Source organism: Neltuma alba, unplaced genomic scaffold (genome assembly GCF_004799145.2).
Source record: "Neltuma alba isolate B1F8T4 unplaced genomic scaffold, ASM479914v2 tig00013520_pilon, whole genome shotgun sequence".
NCBI classification, from domain to species: Eukaryota; Viridiplantae; Streptophyta; class Magnoliopsida; order Fabales; family Fabaceae; genus Neltuma; species Neltuma alba.
Genome location: NW_021637738.1, coordinates 56,559 through 77,391, shown reverse-complemented (window position 1 = coordinate 77,391; position 20,833 = coordinate 56,559). Strand labels below are relative to the sequence as shown.

General features: G+C 36.0%; 2 protein-coding genes across 3 annotated transcripts; one reads left to right on the top strand and one right to left on the bottom strand.

The window, feature by feature from the left end:
- Positions 1–901: 901 nt before the first annotated feature.
- On the bottom strand, positions 902–5,601 carry LOC114738011 (uncharacterized). Of its 2 annotated transcripts, none has more exons than XM_028926025.1 (8): positions 5,247–5,601; positions 5,030–5,097; positions 4,721–4,787; positions 4,424–4,578; positions 4,224–4,300; positions 3,241–3,309; positions 2,863–2,966; positions 902–1,360 (listed from the first exon to the last, which is right to left on the bottom strand). In XM_028926025.1, the coding sequence occupies exons 1-8, from the start codon at positions 5,502–5,504 to the stop codon at positions 1,064–1,066; spliced, it is 1,095 nt and encodes a 364-aa protein (XP_028781858.1). In that variant the 5' UTR covers positions 5,505–5,601; the 3' UTR covers positions 902–1,063. The 2 variants fall into 2 exon arrangements, with proteins under 2 accessions (XP_028781858.1, XP_028781859.1); XM_028926026.1 differs by having other exon boundaries at positions 2,863–2,963.
- Positions 5,602–8,282: 2,681 nt separating this feature from the next.
- On the top strand, positions 8,283–20,741 carry LOC114738019 (nodal modulator 1-like). The gene is given in 28 exon segments (XM_028926032.1): positions 8,283–8,521; positions 8,940–9,005; positions 9,424–9,510; positions 10,141–10,197; positions 10,337–10,401; positions 10,505–10,674; positions 11,176–11,237; positions 11,567–11,650; positions 11,883–12,042; positions 12,421–12,536; positions 13,142–13,270; positions 13,595–13,666; positions 13,823–13,918; positions 13,991–14,068; positions 14,534–14,662; positions 15,108–15,284; positions 15,412–15,615; positions 15,715–15,828; positions 15,960–16,201; positions 16,531–16,576; positions 16,665–16,913; positions 17,231–17,461; positions 17,804–17,895; positions 19,404–19,573; positions 19,576–19,631; positions 19,728–20,084; positions 20,191–20,264; positions 20,369–20,741. Coding segments are annotated over 28 exon segments (3,594 nt in total). The 5' UTR covers positions 8,283–8,422; the 3' UTR covers positions 20,481–20,741.
- The last annotated feature ends 92 nt before the right edge of the window (positions 20,742–20,833 follow it).

The window sequence follows — 20,833 nt, the reverse complement described above, 5'->3', positions numbered from 1 at the left end:
TTAATTTTTTCATCGTCCTTTTATGGCCTTGTTTTTCTTCACTCCTTTATCCGTTCTGTTCTTCTGCAGTCATTCTGTATAGTGCTCCAAACTTCCAATATCGAATTAATTCAATACTTCGGCCATCAAATGCCATTCCCCCTTTAAATAATCAGAGCCCGTTTAAAAATTTGTGTAAAATATGAGGATAGAGTAGACATTAATGTGCTTTTCAATTTTTTTTATATTGGTCCGCATTTTATCTATTTAATATTTTACTGATGGTTTCGATAGAAATTCATCCTCAAGGTATAGTTGATTTAAATTTTCATAGCCAAAGTTATGAATTACTCTTCCGGTCTTTTAATATAGAACCCAATTGTTGAGTCAGTTTTGGTCCTAAATATAAGACTCATTTATCATATTTATCAATTTTCTCTAAATTACCCCTATAGATACTCCTTCAACTATAATCAAGTATAAGAAAAAGATGAGGTATTAAGAAAGATAATTTTGGTATTTTAAGAAAAATATATCACATTTTTTATAATTAACTAATTCACCTAACTTTCCTAATCTAATCAAATTAGTTAAATGAGTCTTATATTAAGGACCGGAGGAGTAATCTTTTTCTGGATGCGAGTTGACATGAATTTAATTTAATGTCAGAAACCCGTTAAAATTACCTCATCACTGAATGAGCACTTATAGAATATTCACCAATGTAATTTTCATATCAGTATGAAAATTAGAACCTAGAGGCATACCCCAGATCTTTACCATCCAGACCTTGTTTTGTCAGCTTATATTTATACCGAGGCATCAATATCATTGGCTCTGGAGGAAGTTTCCCGCTCCTCTTGATCGGGCCTATATACAGATCCCGGAGATTATAATCTACTAGGCGCAAGATGGAACTCCATTATGCTGACTAGGAACTAAATTTTCTAACATTGCCTGGATAATTAATGTTTGAATTAAACTAAACAAATGGAATAAAGTGAACGCACTAAACAGTACAATCATAGCCAGTACAATCTCAAATGAATAGTACAATACCAAACTCACGCAGCTTGGGCTATGTTTAAAGCTCCTCCATAGGTGTAAAAGGGACATTCTTCGGTCTCAAAAATACATGATAACCCAAAAACACAGTTGCGCATAGTGCCGCTGCTGATAGGAACAGAGAAAATGCACTGGCAGCGCTCCATGAACTAGTTGCTGCTGACTTGCCGAGCAAAGAAGTTCCTGAAGATATTTCAAAGGGAACCCAATCACAGTCAATAGAATAGTGTCCAGAACCATGCCATGGTTGATCATCAACTGGATACCAGAATGCAGCAGACATCTTACTGGATCCACCAATAGTGAATTGTGCATCCTGCAACCACCAGGTAAAGTACACCATTTCAGTTAGTTGCTGCCACGTAGAAAGAATTCAAAAGCATTAAGTAATAAGACAAAACTGCTAGGTTTTGAGCACTCTCAACGATACAAATTGTGGCGAGGGAGCAATTTATGATGCCACTTGTAACACCAATGCCACAGCTAAGTGGCTGAATCTTGGCCACATAAATTATACTCGCTGGAAGTTGATGATGGAAACTTGATGCAATAATCATCTAAAGAGCCTTAGCTCAAGTGGCATCTTTTTTGGAGATAGTTGCTAGGAGTTTTCATACTCCTCCGGTCTTCAATATAAGGCCTAATTGGAAAGTCGATATTGGTCCTATATACAAGACTTATTTTACATTTTTATCAATTTTTTTCCAAATTAACCCTATTGATATTTCCCTAATAATAATCAAGTAAGAGAGGGAGGGAGGGAATTAAGAAATATGCTCAAGGTGTTTTAGAAAAAACATATCATGTTAACCAATTTAACTAATATCCTTAATTTATTTAAATTAGTTAATTAGGTCTTACATTAAGAATCGGAGGAACATAATGCAAGTTCAATCCTTACCCTGCCTTCCATCTCTTCTTCTGAAGACTGTCTTTACTTTGTAACCTAAAAGAAAATTATTCTCCCCAACAAATTTTACAAAAATATTCAGACATACCCTAGGCTCTACCTCTCTAGAATCAAAAGACAAAACCATCAATGCCAAACCATCTTTGGGAGTTAGAGTTTGCATATAATCAGATTCCCTATGGAAGAAATTTGCCGAATCACTACATCAACAAGCATCAAGCTCAATACCTTTGCGGAAATCACCTACCCAGATCATCAAATAAACCCAAATGTTTCACGTCAAGTACAGGAAACTCATTTTCCAACAGCCTTTCTATGAAAAGCCAGAAGTGAAAAGCTTAGTTTCATGCCCCTTGTAAGCTTAGAACTCACAAGCAGCAAGGACTGCAAACGTGTTTTTACCCCGTAATATCCAGAGAACATTGATCAGTTGATATAGCATATTTCAAACATGCATTAAAATATTAAAAAAAATAATTCTAAAACCGTTCCAAAAAGCATTTAAAAATGGGCCCTAGAAATAATTTTGGTGGTCGTGTTGCTGCCACAACTTTTTGGCTGTGACATGAGAGAATGATCTCTGTGTCGAGTATAGCAAGAATTTTGTCAGCAACGATAGAAAATATACTAAGGATGTCCCCTATTGAAATTGTTTAATCATAGACCTCCCTTCAATTATCGATTATATCAACTAAGCACTTAGCATGGTGATGTCAACAAAACTGATCAACAATAAAGTTCAAAACAGTAGGTCTAGAAAAACCCTCCTGACTTGACAAGAAATCCGGATATAAATTGAGAGGCAATAATGGACCCAAATTCAGTAATCAACAAACACGATATCTGGACAGGTCAATACATGCTCTGACTACCTATGAACTTCTGAAAGCAGCATGTTAGTTTCTAACCTGTTGAAGATGATCCATGGTTCTCAAGGGCCTTGAGAATTCAAAAAAGTATGTACCCTTTTTTCCATTTTCTGCATATGGACTCTCATCCTCGATAAAACCTGCTATGAACAAGCATGAAAGTTTGTTAGTCTGGGCAACATAGACATAAAAATAGCCAGATGATAAGGTGAAAGGAAGAGAGATCAATACAATGCAACACGTGTGAGTAGATAAAAGCCAAAATATACTTTAACATAGAAAAATAATTATAGCACAGCAAGACATCCACCCAATAAGGGGCAAAGAATCAATTATCTTTTATAGATCAACTGAATGGACTTCGTGACTTAGTGGGGATTAATTCTTTTATACATTAAGGTGGAAAGGGTTACTCACCCGAGTGAACTGTAAAACTGCTGTGCCACCAAGCGCCCTTCCAGTCATTCTGTGCGCTAGAATCATTTACTGGAAACCACCAAAAAAAAAAAATGATCAAGTTTTAAAATAACCTTAAATTGGGTAAATTATTTGGGATACCAAAAAATACCCCTTTCTCTATTACAATAGTATACATAAACTTGTCACCAAAAAAAAAAAAAAAAGTACATATAAACTTCCCTAGAAGGCAAAGCATGACCAAAAGTATACTAAAATTCTGTACATCAGAAAAAATATTAAGGAAAGCAAGATTTTGGGGAGAAAATGAGAAACAATATGATCAGACAAAACATCCATAGAACAATAAAACTTTTTTTCCCCGCAAGGACGGAATGTTTGGTTGGAAGAGTGGAAAGTAACGGGAGATGGAATCAAAGAAAACAAAGCATTAAGAATTTATGCATTGTCTAATATTCTTGATAGTATTACTTAATTAACTGTTCCTGCCCCTTTTCATCATTTTTTTAGGGTCGTTTCCCACTCCATTCCTATCCCCTTTATCAGCCAATCCTTCAACATCATGCATACCAAACATAAGTAAAAGGACACACCCAGACACACACACCCGCACACCCACACACGTATGCACCAAGGAAGGCACTGCTTCAGTTGTTCAAGAGAAAGCGGGAGTAAAAGTGAATCATTTTCCAGTGTGCACGAGTGTGCCATGCATGAAACAGTCAAACGATTTCAATCTACGCTCAAGTCAGTAATAACGATTTGAGAAATATTGTAAGATAGTTAAAAGGTTTACGCTAAAGAAGTAGCTTTTGAGTTTTTAAAAGATCTATGGAGGAACCCGTAGCGTTACACTAAAAGGAAAGTTGTAAGGTTGTTCCCTAAATTAATATCACGTAGCTGTCATCTTTGCAGCATCCACTTTGCTTCTTTTAACCATATAAATACATATTTCTTATTGAAAATATGATATCCATCTATACCTGAGCCCGGAGGACCAAATCCATCTAAGTATCTACAGTGGGGATTCCAGGCATAAAGATCCACCAAATGGCCAAACCTGTACAGATGAAAGTGGACAATTGAATTAACATGTCTATTATAATAATGGCTCTATAACCGACAGTCTCATTTGAACCTAATACTCAAAAGTGAAAGCCACGAAAATTTTGCAGTTTATCACCTGTCACCTCCATTTCCATTCCTGTTGTCTACAGGATTCCCGCCATATAGCCTTCCTGGAATAGCATTACCGATGGAGAAATGCATGATGTCGACTTCATGACCTTTGCAGGTTTTGTTTGTGCAAGAGTTTGTATGTTCTCCACAGCCGCCCATCTCATAAAGTTGACGCAGATTTATCATTTAATAATTCATTACGATTTCCTCAATGTGCTTAAAATAGATTGAAGCAACAGGAACTGCAAAAATTTTGAGAAATTTTAAATTAACTAGACCGTTAGTCAGTGGTGTTTCTTACATCGTGATAAGAGGCACCATCCCCAATTTGAAACATGAGAGCAACGGATGGACATTTATTGCTATTTCTGCATTGACAAAAAATATATCGAGTGAACAAAAGTTTGTCGTAATTGAGGAAGAAATAACGTAGTGGATGTAAAGATAAGGGAACATTCCCTGTTTTTCAGTCATTTTGGGCCGCAATAACACGAGCTTAAAATAATTATTAGGAAAACATTGTTATAACAGTCAAACATGCATGTTAGCATTAAGCAAATATACACAACTCGGGGAATTGAATACAGTTCCTTTGCACGCCATGGCTTACCCTTTAGAATAAGTGTAGACACCATCAACTTCAAGCAGAAAGAAAATATCGCGGCCGTCGTGCAGAGTCTGAAATACACCGCAATCATGGCGTGAAAACATAGCGAACAAATGTTGAAGATAATTCACAAGCAGCTATGCAACGCACGATTATTCCACACACACACATATTGGCTATAGATAATAGCATCAGGTTGGATGAGAAATATGAAGAGTACCTTAACAGTCATCTTCCCGCCTTTGTACTCTTTGTCAGCATCTGGATCAATAGCGGGGCGAAGAGAGAAGTCGGAGCCATCAATGTCCTTCCAATCGTCGGCATGGCCATCTAGAGTGATAAGTCCAGGGTTAAAGTCGACCTTGAGTCGGATCTCCGAGTTAGAATCGCAGCTCCACGCACCTGACTCCTCGTGTGAGTCGACCCCTCCGATTGAGACGGAGGCCAGGAAAAGTAGAAGAGAGAGCGTGTGAAGCATTGTGAGGAATGAGTAAATCGGTCCATCTATTCCCTCCCTCCTTCCCTCCCTATTTCAGGTTGACCCGCCACCCGTCCCCAGAGGCAACTAGGAAGGATCGCGCCTTTTTTTTTTTTTGGCCCTCCTCTTTCTTATTTCCTTGGTTCTTGACTTCCTGTCCTCCCTTCCTTTTTTTTTTTTTTGGCGTTTTTTCCTGTTCCAAATTACCGTATGCCTGTTTAGGGCTTCTTCGTGATTCGTGAATTGCTCGTGTCCACTGTCACATAATTTTCTGGCTAAAAAAAAAAAGAAAAGAGGAAGGAGCACTGACACATGACATGCATTCTGGTCGATTACGCTGTGTATAATATTGAATGTTCATCATAAAGCATAGATTAAATTATAATATGGAATGTTGATCTATGCTGTGTATCTTGTATGCCCTGTGCAAATATCTTTTCAATGCGCGCGTATGTGATTTCTATAAAAACATACTCCTCCATTTCTTAATATAAGACTCATTTAACTAATTTGATTAGATTAAAGAAGTTAAGTAAGTTAGTTAATTATAAAAAAAATGACATATTTTTCTTAAAACACCATAATCATTTTTCTTAATACTCATTCTTTCTTTTACTTGATTCTAGTTGAGAAAGTATTCATATGGATAATTTATAAAAAAATTGATAAACATAATAAATAGGTCTTATATTTAGAATCAAAACCAACTCAAGAATTGAGTCTTATATTAAGGACTGGAGGAGTAATCCACTGTAACAACAGACCATGGTTACCAGTGAAATAAATACTTGAAAGTAATTAATGCAAACAGATAAAACCTACCCTTTGAAAGCATGTTATTTTCATCAAGCATGAGGTATCGACACTGTTCACAGACAGAAGATCACTAGCTATTAGCCAATATTGTCCGGTAATGGCTACTCCGTCAGCCTCTAAATATAAAAGTTGGGGGAACAGATTATTTTTTTAGATCTGTTTGGAAATCAAACATTTCCTTTTAGATTGTTTTCAATTGAGCACACAGATTCATGAAAAATGCATCGCACGGAAGAGGCAACTGTTGGAAGATACAGATGGCCAAAAGTAGCCTGTGAGAACTCCTTGCTAAAAAAAGGAAAAAAACATTGTTATTTTTATCTCAAAAGTGGCCAAAAGATACAGACTGGGTTGACAGTATTTAATTTAGAATACAAAAGGAAACAAAAAACAAAAAACACCACAGCATGAGGCTGCCATCTCAATCCCACGACACAGAGAAATCAAATATTACAGCGAGGGAAATGTCACTCTGGGGCCAATAATTTAATTTCGGTTGAAAGCAAGAGAAATTCAAATTTTCGGATATAATCACCCTTCCCATAAAATATTCAATGTTAAAATTTTAAAAGTCATTTACAATTTATTATTATTTTTATCTAACGCAACAACTAAGTAATTAATTTATAAATATCAAAAATCAGTTAAATTAGTTATTGATAATAAATGTGTATTAATTTTTTCAAAATACTAATTTAATTGTTTGCAGGGAAACTGCCTTTATTAATAAAAATCCTGTTAGTATATGCAATATTATTTTTAAAAAATTATAAATTTGTAAAACAAAATGAATTGTAAATTTAAATTCATAACAAAGACAAACTTTTCAATTAGTTTCCACATTTATAAAAAGAAAATGGATTAAAAAAAGAATTTGAACATAATCTCAAATCAGATGTTCCTAAAAAATATTGTCATTTGCAAATTAGGTTCAGTTAAAACTTGTTAAAATATAAAAAAAATAAACTTGATTTAGGATTTAGTAATTTCTACTTTTTTTTCTGTTGTTTTTTCTTTATAAAACCAGAAGAAAGTATATAATCAGTGACAAACAACCTAAGAGAAATGTTTCAAATCTTCCGCGCAAGGAGTAATCAGGATGTAGTTGCAATTTTGTCGTGTCAAATTGTGGTAACCCAGTGCAAATTTTTTGCGCAGTTAAAGATTTATTCCTGAAAATGTTTTTGTGTTTGAGGTTGAAACATCAACGGTACTTTTTTTGTGCATGCCAACGTCAAATCTGGCAGTGTTTGCGTAAAATTTGAAAGTACCTTTTTTTTCCCAATAAAATAGTACGTGTTGCGAGAATGTGACGAGCTTTTTCACGATTTACCAGCAACCATAAAATAGTGCGCAACAAATCTTTCAATTTTTCACTCGATACGAACTAATATTCTAACATGATCATCAAGGACCAAAAGTGCCTTCAGAAAATTTCGAAAATTTTTAGTAAATTGAAATGGAACTAATGACAACGTATTAGTTCCTAAGCGTCATTCCGCAATAGCAATTTTGATATTTTATGGGCGTATTTTCAATTATTATACTACCTCCAATCCTAATTATAAGATCCAGTTGACTAATTTGAAAAGATTAAGGAAAGAAGTTAAGTTAGTTATTTGTAATAAATAGGTGTTGTCTTTTCTAAAATATCCTTACTAATCAACTATATTGGCTAGAACTATAATTATTAGAAGGACTATTTTGAAAAAATATATATAAATATGAGAGAAAAAATAGATTGGAGTCTTCTATTTAGGATCAAAATAAAAGTTAAATAGGATTTTATATTAAGAAGCAAAGGTAGTATTTGTTAAAAGCTTAAAATTTAAATATTACCGGCAAATTACTGGCCTAAAAAAATTGCCGGCAAATTTAAAAAAAAAAAATTCCAGTTTGTTGCTGAATTTTAAGAGCGCCCCGCCGGGGGTGACGATTTTGGTGCTAACCTAAACCCATAAACCCTGCATCTGGGAAGTGTCAGTCCAGCACTTTGGCAGTGATTTTTATTATAAACGACAAACGATCCCCACATGAGTCTCAAGATCTGTCTACTCCATCACAGTTGATATCGCCGGCAACCTCAGAATCCCGATCCCGAAATGTCGATTAGAGATGCTTTTCTCTGCTTACTGATTGCAACATCTTCGATCTCAGCTGCTTGGGCTGATTTAATTTATGGTTGTGGTGGCTTCGTCCAGGTAAAATAGTCGTGCACTTCTAGTCTTTTATGTCGAACTCTAGAAAGATTTGCAAGCTTTGCAATGGCCGGTTTTGGCGGCAATTTTTTTTAATACACTCGGCTGCGATTACTATACCATGCATGTCAGGTTTTATTTTTCGGCGTTGAATTAGAAAGTAAAATTTTCTTGGCTGACTGAGAATTTATGAGTTCTTGCTTTTCATTTAACATGCTAAATAATATTTTTCAATAGAAAACATCTATACAAGGATGAGATTTTTTTCTTTTTAATGAGTCTTGGCAAGAGCTGTTGGTCAATTTGTGAGCTCGATGCTGGATATTACTACAAGTTTCTGTTTCCTCCTGTGTTATTTGGTCAGATGCTTACACACACATTCTTGAGTTTATTTATTTGATCACGAATTTCCACCCTGCAGGCGAGCTCATCCCTAATTAAGTCAAGGAAGCCGACTGATGCCAAGTTGGATTATTCCCATATCACGGTATGTTTTTGAACCAAGACCATCTGGTTAAATGGCTTCTCCCCAAAGCTTTTGGAACTTTGCCACTCACTTATTTATGTCCTCACAAAGGGCATGTACTGAATGATATCTAAACAGACAAAATGAGGATGATACGGAGTTAGAAACTTTATTGCATAATGCTCATAGAACAGTTATCGGCTTGAAACCTTCAACATTCTGAAGCCGTTATAAATAAGGAAAACCAAGGCATGAGTAAAAGATCCAGCTTATGTCTTTTTATTTATTTATTTTTTTTTTAACTTTTCCTGATCTGTTTTTGGGAGGAAAATGCGCTGATGCAATATGCACGTTATATGTGTCATGGACAAGGGAATTCCTGTTGTTCCTTAGAAACAATGCATTCACCTGAACTCGTGTTAAAAAAATTTACTTGTAGGTTGAGCTTCTCACGGTTGATGGGCTAGTAAAGGACAGAACGCAATGTGCTCCAAATGGATACTATTTTATTCCAGTATATGACAAGGTGAAATTTTCATAACTTATCGTTGAAGTTGTGAGTTGAAAATTTCGTGAAGGTCATTCTATTCCTTAAGATGATCTGCATGCTGTATAGTGATCTGATGATGTCCTTTTAATAGTTTCCTGCCCTCATTTTCCTCTTATTTTTTTTTTCCAGGGTTACTGAGAGATTTTATTGGTTAAGCAAGTATTTGTCATCTTTATTGTCTTGGGATTGGTTGGATTTGTTATACGCTTTTATGTGAATTAAAGTCTCCTTCATTACCAAGTGTGCACGTAGATAATCAGTTTATGGGAACACAATGGCGAAAAATTTTTGTGCGCATACGTTGCTTTATATCAGATGTCTTCAAATCACTACCTCTTAAACCAAATCATTTGTTTCTCCGACAGCTTAAAGAATTCAGCTAGGGGCTTGGGGCTTCAAGAGCAGTTTTTTTAGCCTTTTTTTTTAATCCATCAAACTCTGATTCCCCCCCTTTTTTTCTGGCGTCTTTTTCAAGGGCTTACATTAGGTTGAAATTATTATGAGTGTTTTTGAGATATTTTCGGTTTCATGATTTGGTGGCAAGGTTTAAACCTTACATTTGAGTGCACTCTTCAATTCTTCTCACTGCTAATGTTTTTACTGTAGGGTTCTTTTGTAGTTAAAATTAATGGACCTGAAGGATGGTCATGGGATCCAGAAAAGGTTAGTTTATAATTATTATGTTGTTACTGATATAGAGTCTAGTTATTATGCTGTTATGGCATGGTCACGGTCTGCTTATCTGAAAGGGAGTTCCTATGAAATCTGACATATTTTTGTCCCTATTTCCTTCTTCCTACAGGTCCCTGTTGTGGTTGATGACAATGGATGCAATGGAAATGAAGATATAAATTTTCGTTTCACAGGGTGGGATATTTATTTGACTTCATGTTTCTTTGCGTCCTTCTGAATCATTTGTTTCCACTCTCTCTGCTTTTCAACAATTCCTGCTGATGTTTGCATTATATAGGTTTACTATATCTGGTAGAGTTGTGGGGGCTGTCGGCGGAGAAAGCTGTTCAGTTAAAAATGGTGGTCCTTCAAATGTGGAGGTTGCGTTATTATCCCCTGCTGGTGATCTTTTCTCTTCTGTCTTAACTTCATCATCAGGGAGTTACTTGTTCACAAATATCTTTCCAGGTGGGAAAGCTCCAATTTATTTCTACAAGGAACTTGTATATGAATAAATTCATTCTATCATTTCTCGTGGCATTTTTTTCTTGCACTATTGAGGGAATCATAAGTAGTCGTCTTAGATTAATGAATATGGAACTTGTTGTATTTGATTGATTGGTATCGATCTGTGCTTAGCAAAATTGTTACTTGAAGAAGTGGATCTTGTTGAAATTCAAAAATTGATCCCCACTTTGAACCACTTTCTTGAGGAAAATGTTGATCATTTTAGCAAGGGTGTGCATGGGGTGGTCCCAGGTTGGGGATTGTCCTTGTTTGAGGTCTCTAATCCCAAAGTTATCTAATTATTAGTGCAACACCGGGTCTTGACTCTCTCTTCTCTTGCCCAAAAGAATCATCTTTATCGTCATCATCACTGTCATCATAATTATTATTCACGACTCTCCCTTTCTCAAAATTGCTCAAACAAGTGAATTTCTATTGTAACGGCATACTCTTTTTGTTCAGGGAGATATGAACTCCGCGCATCACATCCTGAGTTGAAAGTCGATGTTAAAGGTTCAACACAGGTTTGGAGTCTCATTATTGATCTGTATTAGATATAGGGCGAAATAAATGAAATTAAATACATTTAAATAATGAACTATTTAGACTAGATAACTATTGGGCCCTAGCTATGTGCCTTAAGCCTTACTTCCAACAAGCACAAGTCTATGTTTGCAAACCCTTTGGAAATGGGCTTTTACAACTTTTGAGGCAAAGCTACTGTCATGTTTCTTTGTCACATTTTATCCAAAACCAACAGGTTTTCAAACACAAACTCTTGTACTATATTTAACATCAACAATCTTTTATGTTCCACATGCTGTTTTTTTCCTGAATTATGTGCTTCTTGCAGGTGGAATTAGGCTTTGGAAATGGGATAGTGGATGATGTTTTCTTTGTCCCTGGATACAGCATCAATGGCCATGTGGTTGCACAGGTAATAGTTATTAAAGGGACAATATACTAAATTGATTGTTTTAACAATTTGTTGGAAATATCGTTTAATATCTGTTAAAGTCCAGAATAAGTTCTTATTTGCAGCATCCTGGTTTAAGTTCATAGGCATTTGTTGAGGGATGTTATTTTAGTTTTAGGCCTACTTAACTCCCAGATTAAATATCTTTTGCTTTTATTTTATGTTGTTTTTGCTTCGGCTCTTGCTTTTCCAGGGAAATCCAATATTAGGAGTCCACATTTACTTATATTCAGATGACGTCTCTGAGGTAGAGTGTTTGCAAGGTCCTGGTAGTGGCCCTAGGGAAGGTGTTGCTCTATGTCATGCCGTATCAGACGCTGGTGGAAGGTTCACATTCAATTCAATACCTTGTGGTAATTCCCTTTTCTCTCTGCCCCCCCACAGGTTGTTTTGAATTTCCGGTGCCCAAATGCTTCATCACAAAGTGATTTCTTTCGCAGCTCCTTTATCCCATCTGTTAGGAGTTTATTCATCAAGTTTTGAGCAAGCACCTTGTACAGTTTATACATATGGAAAGATATAAGCTTACTTTTCCATATTCTTTCAAATTCTTTTTTTTATTTTTTGGGGGGCTATTGTACTTAGTTTCTCTTGCCAACTTATTTCCTGCAATTATCCTTACTTTAGAATTCAGTATTTCTATCCGTTTTGCCTTTATAAATGAGTGTATATCGAGTATATGTTTATGCCTTGAATGAATAAGTGCTTCTTTTCATTGCTGGGTTCCTCAGGAAGCTATGAACTCGTGCCTTACTACAAGGGTGAAAATACAGTTTTTGATGTTTCACCTTCCAGTGTCTCTGTTAATGTTAAGCATCAACATGTAACTGTTCCTCAAAAATTTCAGGTATGTTATAGGGATACTGTGTCATAGATTGATGATATTTGTTGTTTGGGGTTTTCAGCATATCAATGCTTGGAGTAAAATTGTGTGGTTGAAGGCAAGAAAAATGTGCTTACTAGATTATGTTGCACACTTCTTAAGACTGCCTTCTTAAAAGACGTAAAATCTGTTTCAAAGCCATGCTTCTGTCTAGGAGTCTATGCCCATCCAATTTGAATTCATTTCTACGTGAAATTCATTTCCTGCATTGGCTGCTAATTGCCTTTTGTCCATTCTTCTTAAAAGTACTGGCATCAAATAACTCTATAGTTTTGGATGAAGAAATTTTTGCTCTTCATTGCATATATTTATGGTTATTATAAATTATAAATTAGTATTCTCTGTTATCTGCCCACAGAAGGACACCGAGAAGTTGATTGCCTCAAAAGGATGAGTGAAATTAATATTGAAATTTTATTAGAACAAAGAGCTAAGAAAACTATTTCTGTTACTGTATGCATAAAATATTTCACCAAGTTGAAAGGAATTACAACAACCATTTTCATCAGTTTTATGTCAGGTTTGGTGATTATATTTATGTTATTCTACTGTGCCATCTTTTATTTCAGGTCACTGGATTCTCCATAGGAGGTCGTGTAGTTGATGGGAATGAGATAGGAGTGGAGGGTGTTAAAATTATAGTGGATGGTCGTGAAAGGTTCATTACTGATAAACATGGATATTATAAGCTTGATCGGGTAACAGTCTCAGTAGATTTGCATTGCATGATGCATTAATTTGGAGAGACTGCCTTTTTATGTTAAGAATTTAAAATTTCTTGAGCTCAATTAATTTATATTATTTTTGCTCTATCCAAAATAATATCTTCATTATGTCTCTCTTTCTCCATCTCCCTCGCTTGCCTGGTAACTTGGGTTTTATCTTTCTTTTTATCAATTTTTTTAAATCTTCCTCAGGCCCACATGCAAGGAATTTCTTTAATCATCTTACATTGTGCTAAGGCTATCTTAACTGTTTATAGTCTATATATTTTCTTCTAACTCTCATGCTGGTATTTTTAGGTTACATCCAAGCACTATACCATAGAGGCCAAAAAGGAACACTACAAGTTCAAGAAGTTAGAGAATTATATGGTAAAATATGCATTTGAGGGAAACGTATGTTTGTCTTACAATGTGTTGCTAGCAAGTGATTACTAACCATATTGTTGGGAAAAGAATGGAATTTTGATTTGATTTGTAAGTGAACCTTGCTGCTGCCATGCTTTAAAACATTGTTTATATGCTCAGGTATTGCCAAATATGGCTTCAATTGAGGAAATCAATGCCATTTCATATGATCTATGTGGTGTGGTCAGAACGGTTAGTGGTGGCCTTAAAGCAAAGGTATGCATCTACCTTCTTGTAATTTATCAAGTATTTTTGCCATATCGACTGAAGCTAATCTTTTATTTTTAGGTGGCTCTGACTCATGGACCTGAGAATGTGAAACCACAAAAAAAGCATATAGATGCTAATGGGAAGTTTTGCTTTGAAGTATGTTAGTCACTTTTTTCTTGTCTCGTTTTGCTTATGTCGTCTGGTTTGGCTTAAACTGAAAGAGAAGTAAAGTAATATGTCAAGCATACAAACTAGTGATCTACAAGTTTCAGCTGTAACTTTGGTTGCTAGCTTAGAAACCACTCTTTAATTTTATTTTATTTTTTGTCAAAAATATTCGGCAGAAATTTTGTACTCTATATTCTTTAGTCAGAAACCTTTGATAGGATTTTTCTAAATTAATAACGATGCAAATTTTGATCACTATTTTGACATAGGTTCGTGCTCTTTGACATAGGTTCGTGCTCAGGACATTTATTTTTAAGAGGAAAATACTTGTAGATTTTTTTCTTTTGGGATCATTTTAAAGTATCTGCTAAATTTTTATTTGTTCCTTCCCCTTAAAGTGATGTCTAACTTTTTTTTCTCTCCCTTTTTCAAATAATAATTAATAATGTTTAGGTTTTACCTGGTGAATATCGCTTGTCAGCTATTGCTGCTACTCCTGAGAGTGTTCCTGGACTCATGTTTTTGCCATCTTACATTGACGTTGTTGTCAAAAGTCCATTGTTGGATATTGAGTTTTCACAGGTAATATGTCCATCTCTACATTTCAGTGCCTTTCGTTTCCATCTATATAATCTTCACCAGATGCTTGCTGAAGTGAAGTCCTTTGAATCATAAAACCTGCAAATTAGAGTTTCTTGGCATTTACTCACCATGGTAATGATCATTCTTATGTGTAAATATGCAGATTTCATGGTGTTAGCTTTAATTTTGGATAGAGTAGAATGACTAACTTAAATTTTGGGCCTTCAATTGTTATTCACGCGTTTTCCCAAAAATAATTAGAATGTTTTAAATCTCTTTTGCTTCCTTTGTGATTTTTCTTTTTCTTTTTTTTTTTTTTTTTTTGGGGGGGGGGGGTTTCTTTTTTCTCCTCATCCCTGCATAAGGTCCAGCAGCATTTAGGCCTTTACAATTTATTTATAATGGAAAATGTTCGCTTCTGATATCTTGTGCTGCATGACTATAGGCTCTAGTCAACATTCATGGTGCCGTAGTCTGCAGAGACAAATGTGGTCCATCTGTATCCGTTTCTCTTGTGAGACATTTCAGTAAACATAATGAAGAGAGGAAGACAATTGGTTTGACCAATGAGAGTAATGAATTTCATTTTCCAGACGTTGTTCCTGGAAAGTACAGGCTCGAGGTTTGTCCCTGCATGCATTCCGGTTTTATAATTATTTAACGCACTCAATTGTTGTGAAATATATTTCCTGGACATCCTCATTATATTTTTCCCCTTTGTGCTTGCTAACCATAATGCTTTGATTTAGGTAAAACATGAGTCATCAAAATCAGCAACCACGGAAGATAATTGGTGCTGGGAGCAGAGATTCATTGATGTAGATGTTGGAGCTGAGGATTTAAAAGGAGTTTTATTTGTCCAAAAAGGCTACTGGGTCAATATTATTTCCACCCATGATGTTGATAGTTACATGACTCAACCTGATGGCTCAAACCTGAATTTGAAGATTCAGGTAATTTAATCTGCCAATTGCCAATTATAGCCACCGAAAGTTTGTCAGGGAAATGCGGCAGCTACTTAAAATTCATCATATTTTTGGTGTGGACTGCAGAAAGGTTCCCAGCAAATATGTGCAGAATATGCTGGAGTGCACGAATTGCATTTTAAAAACTCGTGTATCTTCTTTGGGAGCTCAGCTGTGAAAATTGATACGTCTAATTTATTGGTATGGAGGATTTAGATGAACATAATGACCTTCAAGTGACCCCCCCCCCCAACCCCCTGAAAAGGAAAGAAAGAAAGAAATCAGTTCATTATTTTGACTTTCTTCTCTTTTGTTTAATAACGTTTTGGTAGCCCGTCTATCTGAAAGGAGAAAAGTACCTTCTCAAAGGACAGATAAATGTTGAGTCCAGCTCCCTAAATGAATTGCCTGAGAATATGATTGTGGATATCCAAAATGGTGGAGCTAGTGTAATTGATGCTGCCAAGGCCATACTTTCATCCGATGGGAAAGATGAAACAAGTACTGCTATCTATGAGTATTCTGTATGGGCTAATCCTGGAGAAAAGCTTACCTTTATTCCTCGGGACCCAAGGTGCTCTTTTTTGTCTGGTTTGTTTTAGCAATATCAGCTGGATAGCATCTTTTGAGCAAAAGATTGTGTTATTATGAGTTCACTAAGGAGTCATGGACTCCACTTCAGGGCAAAGTAGTGATAAAAGTAGACATAAGTATGTTTTAAGAATTGAAATTTTGATTAATTTTGTAATAATCAGTTGTTTATTGTTTTATAGTATATTGTACTGCACATGATACATCAAATCGTCAATAACATGATTACTGGACTTAACATTGAATTGGTTCAAGAAGCTCTGCAGTCTGGTTTGTACGATACTGTTGACATGTTCTTTTTATTTGTTACAGGAATGATGGGGAGAAGAAGATATTATTTTATCCTAGAGAATATCATGTAAGTGGTAACTAGTAATAGGTTAATTTACTCACTGATATCTTTCTTGGAATGTTACTGAAGCTTCATCTCAAAAATTCACTCGCAGGTCTTAGTGACAGATAGCAGTTGTCAAGCCCCTGTTCCTACATTTTTGGGTCGACTGGGTTTATATATTGAAGGATCAGTTTCACCTCCTCTTTCTGGTGTTCATATTAGGATTCTTGCTGCTGGTGATAGCCGCATCACTGGCTTTAAAAGTGGTAAATCAGTACTTGAAACTATCACTGCTGCTGATCGCTCCTTTGTAGCAGGTCCTTTATATGATGATGTTACTTACAATGTCGAGGCTTCAAAGGTAGTAATTTGCTCAGTTCAAGGTTCAAACTGGATAAAATAAATGCATCATTATTAAATAGATAAAGGGTGTGCGTCTCTGTACTGATGCTTTAAGTTCCAGTTACACAGTCTTCAGCGATTCAACACGTAGATAATGAAATCTCAGAAAACCACAATCTCAAATTTTGCTTTTAACGTCCCTTTTTCTACCCGTATTAAGATTTGTATGTGATCAGTGAATCTGAAAACAGAATGCAGATAACCATTTTCCATAATTCTTTCCTGTGACTTCATATCATTCTTTCCTTGGATTGATTGATTGCTTTTCTCTTGCAGCCTGGTTATTATTTAAAACAGGTTGGGCCTCATTCTTTCAGCTGTCAGAAGCTTAGTCAAATTTCAGTACGTTTACATCACAAAGATGATGCTAAAGAACCCATTCCTTCTGTGCTGTTATCCTTGAGCGGTGATAATGGTTACAGAAACAACTCAGTATCTGGGACCAGTGGAACTTTCCTGTTTGATAATTTGTTTCCTGGGATGTTCTATTTGCGTCCTGTTTTAAAGGTACTTATATGTAATCTTCTTTTTCCTAATTATCTGGTCAGGCTTGAGAAAGAAAAAATGAAAAAGCCTCGTATGTTTTAAAGGTACTTATACGTAGCTTTATTGTTTACTTTGCTCATCCAAAACCTTCCATAATCTATCTTTTCATGTCTCAATAGTCATCTTATTATGCTTGTATCAATTTGTTGATAATTTCTGCTTGCTTGGGACTTGAAAAATGAAGTGAAGCAAGTTGCAGTAGTATGTAGATATATAAGGAGTTTTTTAATTGGTTTTTTTTTTTTTTTGGGCTGAAGCTCTTTTTTAACTGCCTTACCCGCTATAAATTATCTTATATCCTAGGAGTTTGCTTTCTCACCTCAAGCACAATCAATAGAGCTTGGAGCTGGAGAATCTAGGGAAGTCATTTTCCAAGCCACCCGTGTAGCTTACAGGTTTTATTTTCTTAACCTACGTCATCTCTTCTTTCATTTATTTTAATTTTCTTTCATTTAAGCGGAACCAATAATTAGTGATAATATACAAGATAACTGCCCATCTAAACATATATATCAGTGCTGGGTTTCCATAATTTTGTAGTTTAATTTGCTTAGTTTGGCCATAATACTTGTTGGCAAAAAAAAAAAAAAAAGTTTGGCCATAATTCTTGTTTTTAGAATCTTCGATTTATATTTCTCTTCTTCCCATGTTGCAAGGGATAGGAGAGTTTGGCGGTATCTTTGTGGGCCTTGTATATCCTCTATATTTTCTTGGGCCTTGTATATTCTCTATATTTTCTCTACTCGTATCATGTGCACAATTATTACCTGCCCACAGTCGGCAAAGAGTATGTGGTTAATTTTAATCATATGGTTAATGACGCAATGCATGTTAACCGCACTTCCTCTCTTTTTCTTCTAATAACAAAGGAAGGGACACCAAACTGAGTTGAACTCTTAGAGGCATTTCTTTATTTGATTGATCAGACCTTAGTCTGACGGAGAATTCGTAATAAGGGATGCTAAATCTTATATTGAGTAGTATAAGATGCTTAATGGAATATTTAAGTAGGTTCTACTACCTCAATGGCTAGTTTTTGAGGTAGGGTTATTCGTCTCATGCGCTCATCAATTGATACTAAAGTGAAGTTGTTGGTGGTTCTGGAGAGGGATACTTATAGGGACATCTAACTAGCACGAGGTTGAGTGTGAAGTGCCGTGTGGTGTAGCAGTGTAGCTCTCAGGACATTGGCTTTCCATGTGGGGTCAATCGATGGAGATTGGGTAGCATGACACAAGTCCTACATTGAATAGTATGGGATGCTCAATGGGATATTTAAGGGGGTACTTCCTCTTGGGTGAAATTCCATATTGTGTGAAAGTGCATTTGACCTGGTGGGCCACCTATGTCTTCAAGGCATATTACTTTCAGTTCAAATGAGAAATGGAATTCTGGCAACCCCGGCTCATAAGATGCACATCAGTTACCAGGGCCTCGAGTGCTTCAATAAAGAAGCAGCTGGCAATTTTGTCTTCTTTTTTTTTAAACAAATCAGCGAATCTCATTTTTGGGCAAGTGAAGCAAAGTCTTATTTATGCTATGAACTCAATTGAGCCTGTAGTTGGCCCAATAGATTGACGTTTAATAATTTGGTACCCAAATATACATGGCTGAAGAGTCTTGCATGGGCAGGAGACACAAACTATAAATACATTAATTCATTAATAGTCCTAAAAGCAGAATCTTCGACAGCCAGTCCTCCCTCATCGCTTGAGATAGCCTTACCAAGACTAGGAGCTGCACACTGTTGCCTGGTTTCTTAAAGCCACAATGCTTAAACTCCTTTGTGCAGGGAATTTTGATTACCTTACTACCCAATCCAACTGTCCTTAGTGATTTGCGTGCATTTTCCAACTTACGGAAATATTACTCCTGAAGATGCTTAGGCAAATCAACTTTGCAGTGCTACAGGTAGAGTTACTCTGTTATCTGGCCAACCAAAAGGAGGGATTCCTGTAGAAGCACGGTCAGTGTCAAAAGGTTATTTTGAAGAAACAGTGGCAGATTCCTCTGGAAATTATCGTCTGAGAGGGCTGTTGCCTGATACTACCTATGTTATTAAAGTAGCTAAAGAGATGGTGTGAGGAGTTCTCGCATAGAGCGTGCTTCTCCTGACTCCATTTCTGTCAAGGTTAGTTCTTGCTGGCTGATCCTTTTTAGCCCTGCTATTGATATGCAAAGTTCAGACTTGGGTTTGACTTTCAAGGTTGTTTTTTGATATTCCCAGGTTGGAACTGAGGATATGAAGGGTTTGGATTTTATAGTTTTTGAGGAGCCAGAAATGACGATTATGAGTTGTCACGTTGAAGGAAGCAGTACGGAGGAACAGAGGAAACACCTAATAGTGGAAATCAAGTCAGCTAGTGACGCAGCCAAGATAGAGTCTGTCTTCCCCTTGCCAATTTCCAACTTCTTCCAGGTGAAGGACTTGCCTAAGGGAAGATACCTTCTGCGGCTTCGTTCTGGTCTTCCTCCAGGCTCCCACAAATTTAAATCGGATAGCATTGAAGTTGACTTGGAGAAAAAAGCCCAAATCCATGTGGGCCCACTGGGATACAGGTTTGAAGAAGATCAGCTGAAGCAGGTTTCTTTTTTCAGCCTTCATGTAGCAAAATTTGCAATAATTAATTCTTCCATTCTTTTTGTCCTGTTTTAGTATATAAATAAAATAATGTTCTTAATTGCTTCAGGAATTGACCCCTGCACCGGTATTTCCTCTCATAGTTGGAGTGCTAGTTATTATACTATTTGTTAGTATGCCGAGGTAAGTGATTCGAATATATACATTCTTATCTACCAAGGCACCAATTTGAGGTCTTTTCTCATATATAGTTTAACTCTTTTTTCTCCATCCATCTCCATATGAAGACTGAAGGATTTGTATCAAGCCACGATAGACATGCCCATGCCCACAGGAGGACCTGCTGCGACTTCGAAAAGGGAAGTGCGGAAGCCAGTGTCGCGAAAGAAGACATACTAAAACTTTTTCCATCTCATAAAACTTTCTCATTTTGTTTACGTTTCAAAATAAGAAAAATCAATGGAAAAAGTACAGTTAGGATCGGGGGAAAAAAGATGAAGTTGGCCATATGCTCAATTCAGCTTAAAGTTGCCCCCCAAAAAAAAAAAAATCTTGTTAGTTTGACAGCGTTTATTTTCCCTTCTAGGATTTCCCTTTTATGCTAAAGGATGATTGTACTAATTAAAGATTTATCAATTTTTCGTGGCCGTTCCCGTGAAATGTCTCTTTTATCGTTAGATTTTTTTTTTTCTATCTGCTTATTAAAATAGAAATTTTTCTGCAAAGAGTACGTTTCAGTCATATATAAAACT